We start from the raw sequence: 23,210 nt of genomic DNA, 5'->3' as shown, positions 1-23,210 counted from the left end.
CAAGGGAAGATGAGGTAGAAAAGCAACATTCCAGTCAGAGTAAAGCCTTGTGCAAAGGCATGGAAGCAAAAGAAAATAATGTGTGTTTGGAAAAATAATTTGGTGTGACTAGAGCATAGAGTACGAGTAGGGAGAGGGAGGCCAAATCCAGATCATAAAAGATTCTTCTATGCTGATTAAGGAGTTGTGACTTTATCTGCAGGTAGTGGAAGCCACTGAAAGTCAAGTTTAAGCAGTGGCGTGATGAAGACAAATTTATGTTTTAGGTAGATCCCTCTGGTTATGCCATGGATGATGGACTGGAGGATGTCTGGGGTCAGGAGAGCAGTTATAGGGCCAAAACAAATCCAAAAGAAAAATGGCAAGAGTCTGACCAAAGTCAGTGCCCATGAGAATAAAGAGATGTGGTAGGGGGAAAGGGAAGTGGGGAGAGGGATGGACGTAGGCACTCTTCAGGAGATAGAAGCAACACAGTCTGGTGCTGATTGAATGTAGAAAATGAAGGCAAGGAATAGAAAAGATGACTCCCTGTGATGTGGATGAATGGGGAGGTGATAGTGGTGCCATTCATTAATATAAGAAACATAGGAAAAAAGCCAGGATGTGTTGGTGAAAAACAAGGAATATATTCTGGACAGAATGGTGTCTGGGAATTAAGGAAACCAGAAATTCTAGCTTTTTACCTTGAAACAGATGTGCTTGCTATGGAAACTTGATCCAAGGCTTTTATATAGTGTTCCTGTACCATTTTTTCCTAATTGTCATTAAAGATACATATTATATATGTTATAGACAGATATATATATCCATATTTCAATTTTCTATAATAAATTAAAATCTTTCATACTCTAATACTTTAAAAGGGAAATTTTAAATCAAGTAATTTGAGAGCTTGGAGCATTAGAAATAATCTAATCCAGACCTTCATTTCATAGATGTAGATCTGAAACCCAAATTGTTTAAGTAACTTGCCCAAGTTTATGGAGTAAATCAACAATAGTACCTGGATTAAAATCCAGATAACCTGACTCCTGCCTGAGTGTGCATTTTATATACCATCTGCCTTTAAAAACGTGTAAAGGAGGGAAAGACATGTAAGGGGAAAAATTAAGCAGGCACTTATATTTTTAAAATTTCATGACTCTGAATTTTTTTGGGTGTCCGGTGGGTATAAGTGAAGGCGAGTGTGTAAAAGAGAGGTGCCAGGCTAGTAAACTATATTTTGGCATAGGAAACATGTCATTCATTTACGTGAAGAGAGAACGACTTTCCCGGGTCTTGACCCAACTCTGGGTTGTATATATGATTGATCACTTTTAGTAGCCACAAAAATGTGGTCTTAAGAGAATCATAACCAGGAAAAATTATTGCAGAATTTGTTCATATGGGATATTCTGGCATGCCCTTGATAGTTAGCTTCTCCCTGTGCTTCAGTGGCGGTATTGGTATAATTCTGCTGGAGGTGAGATAACAAACGTCCCCTCACATTCTTGTCAATAGCTGAGAGCTTCTCCCTATCAAACAGAAATAATATTTACAGGAAGAAATGTAGTCAGAGGTAAACGCCATCAGAGTATTTACCAACTCTATTGAAATGATTCATCTATACATATCTATTTCCTGCAAGACTCAACTCTTTGTACACGTAATATCTGGTACCAGGCTTAGTACATAGGATGCATTTATCGTGTATTTGCTAGGACTAAATTGACATGATGCTGGATTAATAAACCTGAACTAATTTTAGAGTCTGGCTCTGTTTTTTGCCCTTTGTGAGGTGATGCATAGAAAGAATAAAATCAGGGGGTGCTGAGGCTCAGTGACTGAGGAGCCGCTAGCTGGTGGATATCAGTGCTGGGAGGTAAGTATAGGGTCCAGAAAGCAAAGTCAACAGCCCAAAAACTGATGGAGCATGAACTGGTATTATAAAAGGGGGGCCTCAAACCAGGAGCCCATAGAAGTGAAGCAAGTAGCAGAAACCAAGGAATAGGGAAATGTGGGGTGGGCCAAAAATACTGGCAACCACTGTTGTTGGCTCAGCTTGATGATGTAAGTCTGAGTTTCCCCACACACTGAACACAGCCTGACATCTGACATTAATTAGTTGTGTCACCTTGTTTTCTATAACCTCTCTGAACCTCAGGCACCACATCTATAAAATGAGATTTTGGGAGCTCATAATACTTAATGTCTCTTCCAGCTTGCTTATTCTAATGGTTTTCTTTCTTCCATAAATAGTAAGTGCTCCTTCAGATACCAAAATGAGAAATGGGATCATGTCAAGCCTATCAGTACAGAAACTATTTCAAATGTCAGCTAAATAGATTGGTTGTCTAAAAAGACAATTTTACTTTGCCATTTGGTAAAAGAAGCAGTATACTGGGAGATCTAATAATAAAAATTCTTGCAAATAATATATTTGGCCTAAGCCATCTTTTTATAAAACCATAAGCCTAGATGTAGTTGCATTTTCTGTATTGCCACTGATTTATGAAACAATGATATTAGATAAAACTATCAACATTTAAGGCATTTTTTGCATTGTTTTACCTTTTTATTGCTTTCCCATATTTACCCTTTTACTTTATTTCACGGTTGTTTTGCCATAACTGAGTAATACCATATGCACCAACATTCAATGAGAGTCCACTTAATCTACAACATATTTTAAGTGAACAATGCCTTTGTCAATTTTTATAGGGCTTAAAATGTTTTTTTCCTTAAGATTTACATGGAGAAATTCTATTCTTTTGCTTTAAGATATGCTATTGTTTAAGAGAGCCCTTGAAGTGAAATGATAGAGAATGCATTTCATATGCAAGACATGTCATAGTATCACACAGATTTTGGTTCTCATGAACATGAAGCAGCAAGCATTTTGAAGGCCCACTAAGAAAGCTCTCTAAAAATTCTGTCTCATCATGGAAAGTGATACTATTCATTGGGCAAAAGACATGAGTAAGTGATTTATGAGTGAACTGCAAATGATTGATAATCTTGACTTGTTAAAAATATTTTTTCTCTACTTAATAATGCAACTTGTCACACGGTTGACTGTATATTTGCTTTCTTACCACCTATAACATTTCCCAGGATGTTATAGCCATAAATCTGTATGAAAATTATTAAATGAAAAATGAAAAATTATATATCTCTAAAGAAGTTTCTCCTCATCTGTTCTGTAGCCTTCATTTTATGTATTTCCTGCATGAATATTATGTGTTACCGGAATTTGTCTATGACATTCATGGTAGTGTGCTTGTGCTTGGTGAGGGACTATCCTCTAGAATGGAGCGCAACCTGCACGGTTATCTAGCCTCTTTCAAAGCAACATAACAGCCCTTTCACCCACTCATTGTGTGATCATAGACAATTTACATTAACTTCCCTGAGCCTGTTTCCTTATCAGTGAAATGAGGAAACAATACTGTGCCTAGACTGTTACAAGGAATCAGTCAGGTATTACCTAACTTTCGTAGAGGCTTAGCGTGCTGTTGTTATTGTTATTCTCTTTGTTATATTTTAGGATAGCTTGCAAGAAATAGAACGGGTAGAAGAAAACAAATATATTATAAATTGCATACTAAGCAAAAAAGGTAGGAATTGATGAAAGGATTTTTAATGACGCATTGCATTAAAAGTGCTAGCAAAGTGAACTTTCTACATAACTGGCCCTAGAGCCTCTCCCCTCCCTTCAGATTAACTTGGCCTCCAATATGGTGAAGCAGAATAAAGTAATCACCCTCTAGTGGTGCATGTTTTTCTCGAAGGAATGTGTAAATTAATTCTCAGTGAACTGGCTAAAAAGGAAATCAATCATTCATTCATTAATCAATCAGTCAACCAGTCCAATAACAGAGCAGTTCCCCCAAATCTGAACCTAGTGGAACATCAGAAGGTAGAAGTGAATCCTTTCTTTCATCTCTATCAAGTCACCCAAGGCCTCTGAGCTGCATCTCTTAAACCATAGAGTCAATACTCCCCATGTAGGTGTTAAGAATCCAGTCAATGTGTACGAAAGCTTTTTGTAAACACTAAATCACTTTACAAATTTAACATTATTTCTTTGCTTACACATCATTCATTGTTCATTATCTCATTTCAAATGGCATCCTACCTTCTCTTGCTGGTGTTTTGGCCAGTACTTTATCTAGAGTCAGACTCTAGAGTGGCAGTACAGTCAAATAATTTGATGCTTCCAGTTGGGAGTCTCCTGCTTTATAATCTCTCAGGTCCGTGGTCAGCAACTTCTAAGCTTAAAATTGACATCTTAGGTGTTTCTAAAATATTAAAACTTGAAGTAGCCATCATATTCTGCAAACGTATTTTTAAAACCAGTAGGGAATGTATGAGGACAATTGAATTTGTTACAAATTTTTCCTGAACCTGGCTGATATGACACATCAAGATGTATTTCACAGTTCTACATCTACAGAGGAATGTTTAGAGATAAGATGAAAGTAGCCTTCCTTATTAATCACACATTGTATATTGACTTCTGCCTCCCTCGTCAGCCTTTAAATCAACTACATCTGGTTTTTGCTTCTTAAATGTGCCATTATCTTTTGCATTAAAAGGCAGTTACTCTTAGAGAGAGCAGCCCCAGTTGATTAAAAAATAATTAACTAGAGTTATATACATGTTACTAATCATGGCAGCCCAAATAAGAATTTTAATATAGGTTGGAGACCTACTATATTGCTACAACAGGGTCAGCAGAATTGGGAGACTCTTTATGATGAATGCCTATATAAAGCAGTTATTTTGCTTTGCTGGTGTTAACTTTTACAGCTAAGAAAAACCATAATAATACAGAATAAATAGGAGCTGCCAAAGGTAGGATCACAAAGTGTAGTAGCTCTATGCCAGAGGGTGTCCTTTATGGAGACTGAAACACATGATTATATTACACCCAGAGCAAGTTAAACTCTGGGAAATAACTCCCAGTAACCAACTGCATAAGAAATTGATGTATAGGGGCGCCTGGCTGGCTCAGTTGCTAGAGCATGCATCTCTTGATTTTGGGGTTGTGTGTGAGTTCAAGCCCCACATTGGGCATAGAACCTACTTAAAAAAGTGATGTATAATGATCAAGCAGATCTGTATTGGAGCTCACTGATTAGTGAATTCTCTCTCACTAGACAAATCTACATGGGAAACCAAGTTGTTATTTGAACTTTCTTGGTAAGCAGAGAATGTGACACTGAATAAATTTGGTGGTCTAGATCACTGCTACTCAAGGAAATTGTTGTCATTTTGCAAACAAGGTAAGAAGCTTGCTCCAGAATGTAAATTAAAGCTTTAGAGCATCACTTTCTTCATTGAGAGAGTCTTGCTCCTACACACACCCACCCACCCCCCCACACACACACATACACACTCTATTTGTAGTACCAGTGTGCTTAGTGACAGATAATTTACATTCTGGCACAGTTTCTTCATTTCATGACAGACTATTCACAAACAGGTGTCATATAGGCAGTTATTCTGTGGACCAGACTTTGAGAAGCACTGGTCTTTGCCTAAATCAGTATTACATTGGGAAGTTTTTAAAATATATAGTTGTCTAGTATATACCCTTGAAAATTCTGATTCAGCATTCTGGTGTGTGGTACCTTCATCTGCATTTTAAAAATGCTTCTCGTATAGTTTTGATAAATATACAAGGTTGAGGAGCTACACGATAAAATGCACAGAGTAATTAAATAATGCTAAGATGAATAGGTTAGAGATTGAGAATGTGGGTTTTGGCATTGGGGTTACTTACTGTTTCTCGTGGGCAAATTGTTCTGGATTTTCTAGGCCTCAATAGTCTCACTTAAAAGCAGCTATAACAATACCTACCACATAAGCTTGTTGTAAGTTTTAAGTACTGTTATGAAAAGAAAGCACTTAGTTCAGTGCTATCACATAGATAATTGATAAATGTCAGCTATGTATGGTGGGTATCACCTCCATGATGGAGAGGCACCTGCCATTTTTGAGAATATACCCATTCATAACTTCCCAAAAGAAAGTTATAGGATGTTATGAGGAAAAGGGAAATATGATGCAGAATCCAAAACAACAGATGTCTGATGCTCTGACCTACCCTCTTTTCCATTACCTTTCTATTGTTAATTAGATATGTTAGTGCAATTGGAGTAAAGCCAAGATACAGACCTTGCGTTTTGTCAAGATAATTTCTAGATATCTATTCTAACCTATGTTGTATTCGTTTTATAACAGATACTTGTAGGTTGATTTTTCCCCCCTCTACTACTAATTTCAGAATAAAGAATGGAGTTACTTTATATTGACTAAGGACATAGTCAGAATTTATTAATAACAATATGAGTTTGACTCTAACCTTTCATTTTCTTTCACTTGGGGCAGATTTATGTTTGATAAATAGAAATAAGCAAAAGATGGTGTTAGAAAGTGAGCTGCCAAAGTTTCACAAAGGGGAATTTAGCTTTAGACTATATTTATTACATGACAATAATGTTACTATGGATTATAAAATAGTGGATGTATTATGGTCCACTAAATCAGTAAAAATCACGTAGCTGTTAATGATTTGGAACCCAGTTCGTGAAACACAACTTGGCAGAGCCATCAAGTGGTTAAGAGTGTTGGTATGAAAGTTAAGGGCTTTTGTACTCAAATCCAAGTCTGGCTGTTTTTGCGGTGTGTGGCCTTGGACCTGACTTCTCTGGGATGCAATTTCCCCATATGTGTAATTGGGTAATAAAATGTAGTCACCACACTGTGGTGGGGGAGAATTAAGTGCACTGACAGGGAGCTGTAGGCTTCTTCTGTATTTTTCAAGCAGTGCTTATGCTCGGCTTTATTCTCTGCAGTGCCCAGCAGCCTCCCTCTAGTAAGTCACTTAATAATTCTTCCCGGCCCCATGGTACAATTTATTTTACAACCATAGTATTCCCTAAGATGGCACCATAGAGGACTAAATGTTACCCAAGGTGAGGAGGGCAAATGTTGCCTTATGGGTCATACTTTCAGTGCCTTTTTATTTTAGTTTAGTTTAGTTTTTTGAACTTTCAAAGGAGCACTGAGAATGGCGTTAGCCAGCTCTGTGGCTCTGCAGCTCATTTCGTATCCTGTTGCCCGTACTTTACTATTCCCTTCAAAGCTTATGTTTTGGGCATGTGCCCTCCTGCTACTCCTTGTGTAATTCCCCTAACCCAGCATGGCCTTTTACTTTTCATTGCAGAAATGAAAGCAGGAGGCTGAATTTTTCTCAGAGATGAGTGGGCAATATGGTATAATGAAAAGACCAGAGAACCAAGATTTAGATTTAAATGATCGTGCGAACACTGCTGCATTCTTGCTGGGTGACCGGGGGCTCATCATTGACCTTTGACTGATTCTGTTTCCTCAGCTACAAATAAAAACAAACAAACAAACAAAAAAACCCCACAAAAAACAATGAGGCCATCTGTGCCTAACTCACATCTTTGCTGTGAGGGTTGAAGGAGTTGCAGAAAATAAGGAAGCACTATCCAAGTACAAATTTTCCGATGATTATATGTATGTATCAGTATATTAGGAGTTTGTTAGCAACTGGGTTCCTGTGTGCTCTGCTCCCATTTCCCCAGCTCCCAGGAACACAGAGGATCCCTGCCAGATGGCTGATTTGCCAGCTGTGTCTTGTTTTGTCATTGTAAATATTACATGCTCCGAGAGACTTTGCTTATAATGTAGTATGTTTTGTCCTTTATCTACTGCAGATTGAGAACTACATTGTGGAAAATATGAAGTCGGAGATGGCCCAGATACAGCAGAATGCTGTGCAGAACCACACGGCCACCATGCTCGAGATAGGAACCAGCCTCCTCTCTCAGACCGCAGAGCAGACCAGAAAGCTGACAGATGTTGAGACCCAGGTATACCCCTGGGCCAGAGTCGACAAACTCTTAACTGAGAAGATTTTTTCCCCTTTAGCTTACTCCATAAACACAGAGCACATTTCACCACTGAGATTGGGGAAACATATACATTTTTGTTTATTGGTAATAACAACAACGACTGCCTGACACGCTTGCTATGCATGTTTCTTTTGATTTAACGAGGGTTGGTATATTTAGCTTTGCATGTGTTTGCAAAAACAGGACTGGTAAAGAACTTAATCAGCATTGAAATTCAAATAAACACTGAAGCTACCAACTGTGATATATGTGTCAAACAAAATAGCCATTTGGGTCAAATTGGTGCCTTTGATGTGCGTTTTTGACCTGTCCTGCTTCATCTCTGGTAATACACTGGCCACAAGGGCACCTGCAGAGGTTTGGTGCAGTCAGTGGACAGGCAGGAAAACCCAAATGAACTGATCGGCAATGTGTAGATTTTTTTATTCAGCATGATTTTATAATGAGAAGTCAATTAAAACTCTTTTTCTACATAATATCTAAATCATCCTACCATGGACAATAACATACTTCTTTATGTACAGTCATACTTATTTCAGTACAAATCGGTAAAATGCCCTTTAATCATCAGTCACAAACCCACCATTACAGTTTAGTGAAAATATTTTTGATGATTTGAAGATGATCTCTTGGTCCCCTTTTCACCGTAGAAATGGTTATTCCATTTATCATTCTGAAACGCAGAGGGTGAGTCTACCTCAGTGTAATTGATTTCCGGAAGCAAAGCTGAAATATATTGTTAAAAGATAAACTGAGGCTCCTCGAAATGTTCAAGAACTTATTTGGGCATGCATCAACTCAAGTTGAGCAGTGCTTAGCTGAAAGTGGTTAGGAACGGTCTACTGTGTGAGCTAAGGGAAAGGTCGCAATAGAGAAAATGCAGAAGCAAAGCAAGGAAATTATTTGACTGACTGTAGCCTAAGCAGTTGCCTTATTTGAGGGAACCTTCTTGGCTGTAATTGATTGTTCCTAACTTTCATTTTCTTGGATTCAAATGCGCTGACTCTGGCTTAGGCTTTGATTTACTTATGTAGGTTACCAAGGCATTAGAGCTACTCAGTCTAATGGCCTCCTTGTTTACATATTTTATATTTATATAAAACAATATAAATATTGTTAAAAAACAATAACAATTATAAATAAGATGTAACATTATTTCTATTTTATTTCATTTCTGTTAATGGCATCATAGATCATATAATGATATTTAAAGATAAAGAACAATGACAATTTATATGGATAGAGAATTATATATTAGACAGACAACTTTCCCAGGTACAAATGATGTTTATGAGAACCATTTAAAGCAGACAGAGATCAGAAAAGTTTGAGCAGTTTTCTCATATTGATATAGCTAGTAAATTGAGTCTGGCGCTCAGATGGAGGCATTCTCATTTCTTTCCTTTTCTATCCTTCTTGATTAGTAATGCTAATAATTAAATAAGCACTTAATAAGAACTAAATAAGAACTTAAATGTGGATTACATTGGGGCAGTAAAACACGTGGGCTTTGGAAAATATTTTTTGCTGCACGCTATCATCAGATAACCACAGGCGATGGGGGAGGGAAGACCACGTATTATAACTAAAAAGTATGAGACTTTATTTTATCATTTATCATCATACCAAGCAAGCTTGGTGATCCGCAAACATTGACTTCTGGTGGTATAAATGATATGAGTGTATTTTCTCTTGTTTTCATAAGAACAGAATACTCACCATCTCCTACAAAGCACTCTATATATTCAAAAACTGGAACAACACAATTAATACTGCCATACCTGAGTGAACATTTGAAATTTTTGTGCATTTATGTTATGAATTTTAATGACCTACATGGCAGGGTTTTATTTTTTCTATCCCGTAAATCCTTTTTGAGTTGTTTTTGTTCTCTTTTTACCTAGGAATTGGAGTTGTGGAGGGGCAGGGCAGGGGGGAATCCCACTGTTAGCATACTAATCTCCACAAACCATTAAGATGCACGCTGTATAAGATTTTAAGAGGTAGCAACTTGTTCTGGATCCTTAAGACTAAGAGATATGTACTTTATGGAAAATAGTAGAGAAAATTCATAGGAAAAAAAACCTTCTCTCTATGAGGAACGGCTAAAACTAAATAATCCTTAAAGGCTAATGAAAGTTTATTAGATGTACCAAGAAGAATTTTAAGATAGCTAAAACCTGGAAAATATCTTAAAAAATCACAAATCTATCAGAGCTTGCAATGAGAGGGAGGTAGAAAAGGAAGACAATGGTTCCAACCAGCTGTGTCCTACCGTAAGAAGTAAATCCTGGGTGTTCTTTTGATCATTTTAATGTCTTCCAACTGTCTGTACTGTCTGTAAAGCTGCAGTGCTCCAAAACATTTTCATGCAAATATATATACATGCGATATTTAGTCGAACCTTTGCGACAGAACATGTTCTACTTAGACATAACCACTCAAGTGCACTCAAGTACAGGTGCAGGAACAAGTTACAGAATGAATCCTAAATTATTCCTTAATCTAAATGAACTCTATCCTTGTATATTAAGTATTTATATATATTTAAAAAAGACCAGGAAATCCTTCTGTGCTATGCAAGTCTGTTCCTAGGTTTTTGCTCCCATATTGATCCTGCCTTGTTTCACATAGGTATGTGTTGCTTTTCTTAAACTGACTTCAGGTTCTCAGTTTTTTAGGAACTTACAAGGGCTTTGCAATGCATTTTCGTGTTCTAACTTTTACATGATGATGTTATAAAGATAAGTAACTTATTGCTTTCCGGTCCTCTCTCTCTAGACCTTCTAGACTTAAACTTAGCAAAAGGTGGTAGAAACATGGTTTTGCTGCAGTGCCATTTAAAAACACTTGTGTGTTCAATAAGCATCATAATCAGAAAAGAAACAGATAATGAGCACACCTAAGTAACCCTGCTGGCCAAGGCAGGGAGAATCAGGCGCCAACACCATGCCCGTCCCTTCCTCCTTAGTCTCACTTGCAGTGCTTTTCTCACTCTGTTATCAGTTTGTGCCGACATCTCCTTTACTTCCAGTTCCTCTTTCTGAGTGCGCACTATGAAGGGGTTAGTTTCAGACATTATTCATGTCCCTTCCCGACATGTAAGTCCATTTCTGGCTTCTACCACAGGCCAGTTTTGATTAGAGGCACACTAATAGACAAACTACATGAAAATTCACCTCTAATAATTGGTGTACAGCTCTGTTCCAAGGAATTTTACATATATTAGCTATTTAATAATTTAATAAAAATCTTAGGGGGTTGGAGCGCCTGGGTGGCTCAGTCATTAAGCGTCTGTCTTTGGCTCAGGTCATGATCCCAGGGTCCTGGGATCGAGCGCTGCATCAGGCTCCCTGCTCAGCGGGAACCCTGCTTCTCCCTCTCTCACTCCCCCTGCTTGTGTTCCCTCTCGCTGTGTCTCCCTCTGTCAAATCAATAAAAATCTTTAAAAAAAAAATCTTAGGGGGTAGGTACTATCACCATCCCTCATTTATAGATGTGAAAATTGAAATCTAGAAAGGAGAAGCAATTTGCCCTGGGTGAAACAACTAATAGTAAATGTTAGAGCAAAGTTTTAACCCCAGGAAGTCTAGCATGAGTCTAATGGGTCCAAGCGGAGAGTAAGGTGGAAATCAGATAAAACAAAAGTAATGGGAACCTAACAGTAACACTGAATGTTTTCTGTAAATGGTAAAGACACTGATGCTGTTGCTGTTGCGCTGATGGCACCACCAACTATTGTCATGTCACCACGTAACTACACATCATCTCATGTGATCCTGGAATCCTTTGTTGTCCTTGCCACTTGCTGGCTGTGTAACTATGGGGCAGTTCCTCAGATGCTTAGGCTACATTTCCTCTAATTTCCAATTATTTATATAGGAACCATTGTGTTAAGAATGGGATTTAACCAAATACTAAAAGGCATATTTTGGGTATGTCCTTAATGCAAGAGATTTTAATAGGTATGGTATAAAATACAACCATAAGTAAAACAATCCTTATCCTCAGTGATCTTAATTGAATTAATGTGGCAAACTTGTCTAAACCATTTCTTTCTTAACTTTCCATCAAATTAATTAGCTGTGGAGCCTTTTCATATAGCCATAAAAATGCATCTTTCCAATCTCCTACTGTGGGGATTTCATTGACCAATGGTCCCAGCTGCTGTGCTCTGAAATCCATCAATGTGTTGGTGCAGAGGGCACAATTCCCAGTGGCCACTTCTAGCCAGTGACACATTGTGGGTAGCAATACTTAGACCTGTTCCTGGGAACTGTTGGATTCCACTGACATATGACTTTGGCTAACGGCTCTCCTTTAGCCTTGCTGAACTTTCTCACAACTGCCCTGGAGGCTAAGATTTTCACTCAATCTCCTTTCCTTCCCTTTCTTCTTTACTATGATTAGACCTGCATCCAAGTCAGAAGGCTCCTAGACAACTTTGTCTTCTTCCCAATTTTCCCTTATAGGCATTTCCCCTAGTAAATTTCTTGCATATCTAATCTCATTTTATCATCTGCCTCTCAGAGGTCACGAACTATCACACCTGTTTGGACTTCAATTGTACAATTGCAAATTTAAGCCAGTTCAGGAATAGTTTAATCAATGAGCATCAGTCTCTAGACCGAAATGGATTTGAAATGGCAGCTCTCAGAGTTGAGCCAATGGATCTCTTTAACTTGAAGAGAGAAGAGCTGAATAAATATTTAACCTTGGCCTAGTTAAAATGGCAGTAAAATAAATTTGCTAATGGGTCATCCAAAGAAAATACCACGGTAATTAACTTTCTCACAAGGTCTGGAAGAAGTGTTTGATGACCCATTCGGAGAGGTCTCAGTGAACTATGACCCACAGGTCAAATTTGAATTGCAATCTCTTTTTGTAAATAAAGTTTTTATTGAACACAGCTACACTATTCATTTATATGTTGTATATGGCTGCTTTCCCAATAAAAAGGCAGAGTTGAGTAGTTGTACCAGAAACCATATGGCCCACCAATCTATTTACTATCTGGCCTTTATAGAAAAAGCTGGCCAACCCTTGTATTAGGATACAAACTTCAACAGAGCAAGGATTTTGTCTGTCTTGTTCACTGTTCCATCCTTAGGATTTAAAACAGCATTTAGTACAACAGCTCTTAGTAAATCCTTCTAAAATGTTGATTACATGAACTAATATTAGTCCCTCAGTTTCTGTAGATTTCAACCTGATGCTCCTAAGACCAAAGGTAACGTCCTAAAGGTTGTATATTGATTGTTATATATATCCATCAGTAGCTAATGGGTCAGAATAGGACTTTGAATGGAAACACTCTACTGCAAAGTTGTTCCGACCGACTAAGAACACTGGATGACAGCGTATTCTCTGTATTTTAAGGAGCAAGAGAAATTTGGCCACTTTCTTGCTTCATAGTGCTAGTTTAGTGTTGGAGTGGAGAGAGAAGTCGGATGCCATTAGCTGCAACAAGCAGATGTCATGGTGCTATGAAAGAAACCGTTTTGATAGCAGTTGTTATTGACTGAGGGGAGGTCCCTTTTTTAGCCAGAGAAAAGCTGCTTGTATATAGCTACATGAGCTTATAGGAAAGAAGTCAGACGCCAGAGACTGACTACCTGGATTCCAATCTGACTCTTCTGTGGATTAGCTCTGTGATATAAGTGCTGTCTCTACTAAACTACATAACCCAATGAGATTTTCATTATGTTATAAATATAGTATTTATTTGTATATATTATAAATAAAATATAAAATATTACATACAATAATTATGTAGTATTAATTCTATACATTATCATGACTAAGATTAACAGTAATTCTCTCAGATTAATTTATCTTTCACATTCAAATTTCCTCAGTTGTTCTACCCAAAATTTTATAGGCATTTTAACTTTTAAGACCCTTTTAATTTAATCTTCCAGTTTTTTTTTTCTTGAGGTTTTTAAGAAACCAGACCAGTTGTTTCGTATACTGTCCCATATTCCTTAACTTTTCTGAGTATTTCTTTATGATATGTTTTAATTTACTCATTCATTCCCCATGGTTTTTCTTTAAACAGGAAGTTAAGTCTAAAGGTTCAATTAGATTGAGTTGAACATGGTGGTGGGAGTACTTCATAGAATTACTCATTACTTCCTATTGCATCTCATCAGGAAGCACAAATGCCAGCTTGCCACACTCTCAGTAATGCTATGGTTTTTTAAGATTTTATTTATTTATTTATTTATTTATTTATTTGAGAGAGAGAGAGAGAGAGTGCATTCGAGCAGGAGGAGGAACAGAAGGAGAGGGACAAACAGACTCGGAACTGAGCATGGATACAACTAATATCCATGTGGGGGGCGGGGGGCTGATCCCATGACCCTGAGATCATGACCTGAGCCAAAAGCAACAGTTGGACATTTAACAGACTGAGCTACCCAGCCACCCCTCTCAGTGATGCTGTTTTAACTCGGTTAGGGTAGAGGCCTCCACATCTCTCCATATTAGTTGTCCACTTTCCTCTTAGAAATTAACAGATAACCTGGAGAGTGGTACTTTGTCACACTGCCATCACTGACCAAATTAATTATTTCAATCAATTTTGTAAAATGGTGATCTTCTGATTCTTTGAACATGTAGCAGCCTTTATTTTTCTGTAAAAACCTAATTGCGAAGGCATCATACTTTGTGTTATATTTTTCATTTGAAAAACATAATTAAAGTAAAAGGAAGTACAAACTACAAACAAGGCTGATTTCAAAGTTAATATGCTGGTGAAAGAAAATTTCTTTTGAGGGAGATTGTCCTTTTAAGGAAGATCAGAGGCACTCTTTAAAATATTAAAGGGAAGCTGGCTGAAGTTCTCTAACTCACTTGGTTTGGTCTGAGAAACTAGTCATTTTTATTTTTAAATTTTAGGGTTTTTTTTAAGATTTATTTATTTTGAAAGAGAGAGAGAGAGAGAGAGAGAGCAGGGGGAGGGGCAGAGGGAGAGGGAGAGAAAGTCTTCAGCAGACTCCACATTGAGCATGGAGCCCCATCTGGGGCTCAATTTCACAACCCCGAGGTCATGACCTAAGTGGAAACCAAGAGTTGGAGGTTTAACCAACTGTGCCACCCAGGTACCCCAATTTTAGTTTTTTGTTTTTTGGGTTTTTTTTTTAAATGAAGAACTAACATTTTGGAGTCCGTAAATCCTTAGTTTCAAGTCTTATATCTTCCTTACTCTGTAGTATATGCTGCAGAATTTAAGTTTTGAAATTGTTCCTTGGGGGCTTTTTTCACATGCTCTTTGCTCTCCTTTTTTCTTTTCCCTTTCCTTTCCTTTCCTTTCCTTTCCTTTCCTTTCCTTTCCTTTCCTTTCCTTTCCCCTCCATCCCTCCTTCCTTCCCCCCTTCCCTCACCCTTCCTTCCTTCCTTCCTTCCTTCCTTCCTTCCTTCCTTTCTCTTTCTTTTTCTTCTTTCTTTCTTTCTTTCTTTCTTTCTTTCTTTCTTTCTTTCTTTCTTTCTTTCTTTCAGAGATGTGCTTTGGAATATGTTTAGGCTAAAGAATAAAATGCCTTTTGTCACTTTAATGGAACACTTAGGTTATTGCTAAGCAGCAAGTTTCATAGACAGTTTATCATAGTTTCCTATGAAACTATAGTTTCCGTTGTTCATTTTTTAACTTCAGGCCTCTTTTAACATATCAGCAGAGAGGGAATTGAAATAAAGCAGCTATTTGGTCAGGGTGATGGGGAAAGAAGGGAAGGAATTGCCATTTGTGCTCAAAAGTGGCCAGAGGTGCCCTGTCATCTGCCCTGGACTAAGTGAGATTTGGGATTTGTCTCCCTCCTTCTCCTACATTCAGATGCTGCTTTAGATTTAGATTTTAGATTGTTATCACTGAAGTCCCACTTAACATTCACGTGGCCTGCTACCTTCTGTCTGACAATGACCCAACTTGAAAAATAACTCACTGTCCATCATCTAGCATATCATCCAGCAAATAGCTCTGACTGTGCCAGTGTGCCAGACCCCATGCTGGGCATTGGCAATATGGAGGCTCCGGATGGAATAGTCCTCCCTCTGTGTAACTGACATCCTCATGGGGTAGAGAAACAACAAATGAGCAAATTGGATACTTTCCAATAGTGATGATTTTTTAAAGATAATCCAATAGGATGACTTGATGGGGGATGGTGGGAAGTTATATTACAGACAGTGGCCAGGAGGGCCTCCCTAAGCAAGAATTGAATAAGAAATCAGCCATGCATCTGGGAAGATGTGGGCAGCTGCAAATACAAAGGTCCTGAGGTAGAAATGAATTTGGCATGTTGGGGTGGCAAAAAGGAGGCCAGTGTGGTTAGAGCATAATAAACAAGGATGGGAGTGGCAGGATGAGATCTGAGAAGTAAGCAGGGTTCTGATCATGTAGGACCTTCTGGGCCAGGCTAAAAACTTTGGAATTTATTCTGATTGCCAAGAGAAGCCATTAGCATATTTAATATTGGCAATGACATAATGTGATTTATATTTTTATTTATTTTTTATTTTTTAAGGACTTATTTATTTGAGTGAGACATGAGCAGGGAGAGGAACAGAGGGAAAGAATCTCATGCAGACTCCCCGCTGAGCAGGGAGCTGAGGCAGGGCTCAATCTCACAACCCAGAGATCATGACCTGAGCGGAAATCAAGAGTCAGATGCTTAACCAACTGAGCCACCCAGGCGCCCATGATTTAGGTTTTTAAAAAGATCATTCGAGACTATGGACTCTGAGAAACAAACTGAGGGCTTCAGAGGGGAGGGGGTTGGGGAATGGGATAGCCTGGTGATGGGTAGTAAGGAGGGCACATATTGCATGGTGCACTGGGTGTTATATGCAACTAATGAATCATCAAATTTTACATCAAAAAAAATAAATAAAAATTTTAAAAAAAGATCATTCTGGTGTCATGTAGCAAACAGACTGGAGGTAGGACAAAGTGGGGAAAAATTAGGAGCTGTTGTAGTCTCTGCACTTAGATATAGACAGCTTCAGTTTCAGTTTTAGGTAGTTCTATTCTGTTCTCAGTGTTCTCTCATGTTCTCAGACATGAAGAAGAACAGTTTTTGGTATTTGAGAATCTCAGAAAGTGTGATGAGAGAGTTTAACTGCATGTAATATGCCTGATTCAGTGAAACATAGTACCTTTCATTCAGTCAGTCAATACTGAATGTTTTCTCTGTGCCAAACACTGTTCTGAGTGTCACCAAAAGATCCAGATGCCTATCCCCATTAATTATTTTATGAATGATAATTCTGGTTAACAAAAAACTTGCCTGGACAAAAAAATATGTTTGTCTGTTCAGAGTCACCTCTTGTGTATCCCCAGTCTTTAGGTTCTCTACCATTTTGTCTTCTGTGCTACTCCTAATCCTGTCTTCAAATCCCAGTTCCTCTTGCTCCCGTTTTTCCTCAAATGAAGTGACTCAGAATAGGAAAATATTTTTTTAAAACTCTAAACCCCTCCACAAGTCTAAGTATTGATTAGTAGTAGTAACTTTTAGACTGGCTTTCAGATCTTTATTTATGACAATTGTAAAAATGAATCCTAGGACCTTAGAACTTTTTATAAACACAAACGCCCCATCTCACCATTCTCTCCCCAATTCCTTCACCCTCTGCCTCACACCATCCCCAGCAGGGTTGGGACTTGGGTAAGAAGAGTGGGATCAAGTCATACAGAGCTAAATAATATATGTGCAGAAGCAGATCCTATCTTTATTTTAAAATTATGCTATGTTCAACATAGATTATTTGGAACTAATTTTGATCTTTCAGAATGTTGCATTAAAACATTATCTTTTTGACACCTCCTTAAATTTTGCAATTGAGGCAGTTGCTTCCCTCATCTCACCCTAGCCCCTGTCCTGGTCCCTTGCAAATACACCCCCTTCCCCCACAACCTCTTGTAACCCAAGTCCAGCCCTAGTCGTATGTTTTGAAAAGGTTATGCGCATCTGATATAATCCCAGGTTTCAACTGGCTGCAGAAAAGGAGGAAAGCTCTAATGATGTCATTTTTAGAGGTGGACCTTTAGACTGATATTGACTCTCCAGAAGGTTTTCCAGCTCCCTTTCAATAAGTAGTTCTAAGAAAAGTTTGGTGATTGTAAAAGTTTCCAAATGACGTAGGAAGCTTTTAAAGCTAATTATACTTTTTTCCTTGACCTTTTTATCTCCCTTAAAGAATAGCGGGGTGGGGCACGGACAGAACAGAGACAGAGAGGAACAAAGACATTGGCACAGTTTGAAGACATCTTCTAGGAATGCAGTGTGTAGTGTTTGCTTGGAGGATGGGTAGGTTTGGGTTCATGGCTCACAGATTCATGTTACATTAAAGCCTGGCTAGCAACATGAGTCTTGTGATTCAAGATTAGTTGAACATTTATAGCTTCTAGAGCTCCTAGTGCAGCGCAGCTGAGAGGATAACTACAATCTGTCTTCAGTGCAATCTGGGTTCCTGGTCACTTCATTTCCTCAGATTAAGACCCAGGACGGTTTAACTGACCCTTTAGTTTTCAGTATAGATAGAGCATTAAAATTAGAGTCGCACTGTCTGGGTTCAAAACCCAGTTCTTCCCTTGGTTCCTGTGTGGATTTTGGCCTGTGTCTGAACCTCTGTTTCTTCGTATATTAAGTGATGGTAGCAACTCCTCCATTAGCATGTGCCCATGTCTGTGAAATGATATGATATCTGGAAGGGCTGGCGTGACCTAATGTGATAAATATGCAATAACTCTGTGGTCCTGAATCTGTCTAAACTATGTCAAGAGTTGTTTGCACATTTATAATTGGTTTTTGTAAGGTGAGAGAGCAAAGTGGGCATACTTTACTTGCCTATTAGTTATTAGTTATATACAATATCTAAGACCTTGTACTAATTCTTATCTTAGAGATTTAGTATTGGGGATAATATATATATATAAAGCACCTAGCACAGTAGAATGTCTTAGGGATTCAGGACATGAAAATTTAAATATGAAAATGGATTTAACCACTCAATTTTCCCATTCAGTTGCAACCACAATCTCAAATGAATGTCATGTTTAAGACACATTGCAAAGCATTAATTAGTAGAATGTAGACCATTTAATTAATTATTCTGGAAGAAATACTATTTTAAAAGAAAACACAACGAAATAAAACAAAAATTCTTTTCACCCTTTGTGATTAAAGTTTGAAATGTTTTTATCTCTTATCTTTTATCTCGAGGTACTAAATCAAACTTCTCGACTTGAAATACAACTGCTAGAGAATTCGTTATCAACATACAAGCTAGAGAAGCAGCTTCTTCAACAGACAAATGAAATCCTAAAGATTCATGAGAAAAACAGGTGAGGATTGTCATATTCCAAATATCTACATATGTACTTATTTTTATCCTTCACCTCTCTGTCAACTCTTAAAAGATGGAGGTGGTTTGCAAAAAAAGGAAATATAGAGACAATTTAATATAATACAAATAATACTGTTGCTTACAGTCTTGAAATATTTGCTTTTTATAACTTTTAGCACTGATTTATCTAATGTTCAGTTGTTCAAATCTCACCATATCCACAAGAATTGATTCTGTGACTAAATTCAGTGACACAAAATATTGACAGTTTTCAGCCAGATGACATCTATAGCAATAGAGAAAAAAATAGTCTCTGAAACTCTGTAGCTTGAATTGTCACTCTACGTGCTCTTAAGCTTGTACAGAGCTATGAGATTGTTGAATTCAGAGATTTTGCACCAGAGAGAAGCAAATTTTATTTTTCCCAGAAAATTATTTACCTATGAAGCTGATTCAAGAGTTGCTCACCATCCCCTTCCCCACATTTAAAGCCATTTACTCGGAATATAAAAGATTTCTTTGTTTAGTTTTATAGATGTATTTTATAAACTATGAATCATCTCAGGTAAGTGAAATGGGACTTAGAGATCTTGAAATGACATATAGACTATTCATTTTGAAGTCATTGACATTCATGATGGCCGATTCAGTCAAAGCACTGACCTCTCTAAAACAAATGTATTGCTTATTAACTGACTCCTGGCCATTGGGATGGCTTGAAGAGGTTTCAGTTCTTATGCATTATATTGATTTAAAGACCATTGTGTTGCTAGAAACTAGTTGAATATCTTATGTCATTGGAACTAGAGTTTCCACCATATTCCAAACCAGGAAGGCACCAAGAGGACTGCTAGTGCTCCTACTTTATAGATGAGAGGACAGACTCGGTAGAAGTGAGTGATTTGTCCAAGGTCACACAGCTTGCTAGTGGTACAACTGGGAATGTAATCCAGGCTTCTTTCTTCCTAGTCCTGCTCTTTGCATTGCAGCACATGGTTTCTCAATACTATTATCTGCAACCTAAAAGGATTCCCCAACTTTACACTGAAAGTGGCCCTTAATGACAGCAATTATAATGAAGCTTTTCTATGAAGAAGATAAACCTGGCTGTTGATTTAGAGTCTGAAAGGGGTCACGCATGCTCTATGACTTGTGTTTCTAAGTTTTACATTTATTTATCTTTGTACTGTGTCATGGGGTAAACTGTATAACTATAAATAAACTTGACAGGACTTGACCCTGAACTGGTTGCATAATGAAATGTTTTGGAATTGAAAATCCTGCTGAAAAGTACCATTTATCCTACTGCTGTTCACAGTAACCAGACATAGACATGGAGCAGGTATACTTTACATCAACCATCCCTTGGTTTTAGGGTCCCACCATGCTTTAATGTTGTTGCTAAAAGTGAACCCCTTTATAGTCATATATTTTAAGATGCTATTGTGAAAGCTTTGTCTAGGAATAAATAAGTAAAATATTGTCAACTTTACCTTATTTTTTAGGTTATTTGTTTTCATAATTACATAAATAACATGCACTTATTGGAGAAAAAGGAGAAAGTACACAAAATAAAATTAAAAATCACAATCCTGTCACATTGAGAAGTCTGCATGTGTCACTGTGTATTATATATTTTTTTATGGAAAGCTGCGTCATGCTATCCAAGCTGTTTTGCAGTCTGCCTCCTTTGGAAATATATATCATTTCTCATGAATAAATATCTATCTAATATCATTCTTAATAACTGCATGCTATTTCATTTTAAGGTGTAACCTAGGGTGGTTTCAATCTCTCACTAAATATGTTACCCACATATGATTTATCTTTTAAAAAGTTGTCAGCATGAATCTACATTCTTCCATTCTTCAATTCTTCCCCTGCTGATATGTGTATTATCTCTTGGTCTGCATCTGACACTTGAGCTGTCAGGATACCATAAAAAACCTGGGAGGACTGAAAGGTCTCACTCTTAACTACAAAAACAAATGCTGTCCTTAAGCGTGACTTGTATTCAGCTTGCTCCCTCTCTCTCTCTCTCTCTCCCTGCACCATGTTTCTGTCTCTCCTCTTTCCCTCCTTCCTTCTCATATCTGTTCTTTGTTTTCTTTCTTTCTTCTCTTTCTTTTTTAAAAAATATATCCCTGCTACCTTATTTCCTGATCATTTTGGGTTTTTTTGTTGTTTTGTTTATCCATCATAATTCTTGACATGGCATCTAGTATCATTTCCTACTATGGAATTCTCACCATGAAATTGCTTGGTTAAGGAAAACTGCTTAAAGGTTGCTGTCTCTTTTCCATCAGTAAAGCTGACTGAAGGATCGCCCCCTCAAAAGAGCTCTGTCTGCTACAGGTCAAGTAGAGGAGGCTTCTCTGTGTGCCACGGCCGCTCACAGGTGTCTCATTCCTAATCCCAGCACATACATGCCTTCTGCTGATGATTTTTTTTTTCCTTTATTAAGTTCTAATTTCAAAGGAAAACTCAGGTCTCTCTCTGTATATATATATGTGTGTGTGTGTGTGTGTGTGTGTATATATGTACATATATAATATACACTATTGTATAATATACTATATATATAGTATATATATATATACACACACACACACACACACATACAAGTCACAGTACTTCTTGCTAGTGATAATTTTTTCAGAGTTCTAACAATTCTCTTTGCCAGAAATACAGGTATTTCACAATGACTTCAGGGATTTAGGTTTCAACCTGAAATTTATCTCTGTGCTCACACTGACAAAAACTTACATGCATCTTTTACTCCTCCTCTGCACTCCTTTCTTTTCTGATGCTCAAGTGTAGCATTACTTCACCTGTGGTTCCTGGGGGTATTTTTCTATCAACATGCTGTATCTCCTGACATTGCTGTATCTCTGTAGTTATCTATGTCTTGGAAGGGTCCAATGTATTTAATGGAATGTTGGAACATTTATTCTTAAACCAGGCTTATTCTTCTATGGACAACTTAGAAAAAAGTGTTTTACTTTATAAAAAACCAAGAATATCCTTTTGTGATGTACAACATACTTTCCCTATTCTCTTTATTGTTATTGTTTATTTCCATATATGAGATGGAATTCAGGAACTCTGCCAAATGCTTTCTAGAGCAACAAAGAACCCCCCCCCATAGCAGTTAAGTGGATAGAAAGTCAAGGTCAAACATTAAACTGTTTATATATTTTTTAAAAGAAGTTTATTGATTATCCCTACCAATTCCTTAAATGAATCTTAATCTTCCAAATGTAGCAAGAAGCTGTTTCTACATTTAGGCATCTCTGAAATGTAGGAACAACATGCCTTTAGTTGGCCAGGTCTGGTTTGGATCAGCTAATACACTTCGCAAAGGGGATTATCTAAATTAAGCTTTGCTTCCTCCCCATGGAATGTCAGGGGTTGTGTCTGGGTGTGTGACTTACCAGCTTTGAGTATGATGGGGCCTCAGCTGCCAAGTCGGTGAGCTGGCCCTTAGGAGGGTCCACCACTTTGGCAGAACAAGGGGGAATATTTTATGGACAGGATTATACTCACAATCATGCTGAGAGGTCCTGCTGATTTACATCCTGACAAATTAAATGCATCACTTGTAGGGTTGAAAAAGGATTTTTGGCCTCATTAGATTCACTTCTTTATCCCCTAAATGGCCAAAGGCACAAAGCAAGACTAGGATTAGCAACATTTGCTCTACTGTTTGTTTTCCTAACAGTATAGTGGGGGGTAACTCCAGGAAGCTTGCAGTTTGCTTTCTTTAGGAAATGCTTTTTTTTTTCTTTTGTTGGATGCTATCCTAATGTCAAAATGGTTTTGTTTCTTACCTCAAGGAAACAGCATTTGGAAGTACAAGATCTGTAATTGGCCCATGTAATTGAAATTATCAACCAAGATCCCAAGAAATGGGAAGCATTAATATTTACCTTGCACATA

The 23,210-nt window shown here is 37.7% G+C and overlaps 1 protein-coding gene across 3 annotated transcripts in view; it reads left to right on the top strand.

The window, feature by feature from the left end:
* Positions 1-23,210, top strand: part of ANGPT1 (angiopoietin 1) — a 245,836-nt gene that overhangs the window by 144,392 nt on the left and 78,234 nt on the right. For all 3 annotated transcript variants that reach the window (XM_026495570.4, XM_026495569.4, XM_044382643.3), the window contains exons 2-3: positions 7,731-7,886; positions 19,148-19,269. In XM_026495570.4, coding sequence (XP_026351355.1) covers positions 7,731-7,886; positions 19,148-19,269 — 278 coding nt within the window. The remainder of the gene's footprint in view (positions 1-7,730; positions 7,887-19,147; positions 19,270-23,210) is intronic.

Source organism: Ursus arctos, unplaced genomic scaffold (genome assembly GCF_023065955.2).
Source record: "Ursus arctos isolate Adak ecotype North America unplaced genomic scaffold, UrsArc2.0 scaffold_6, whole genome shotgun sequence".
In the NCBI taxonomy this organism is placed as follows: domain Eukaryota; kingdom Metazoa; phylum Chordata; class Mammalia; order Carnivora; family Ursidae; genus Ursus; species Ursus arctos.
This window is presented reverse-complemented; position numbering and strand designations above follow the sequence as displayed.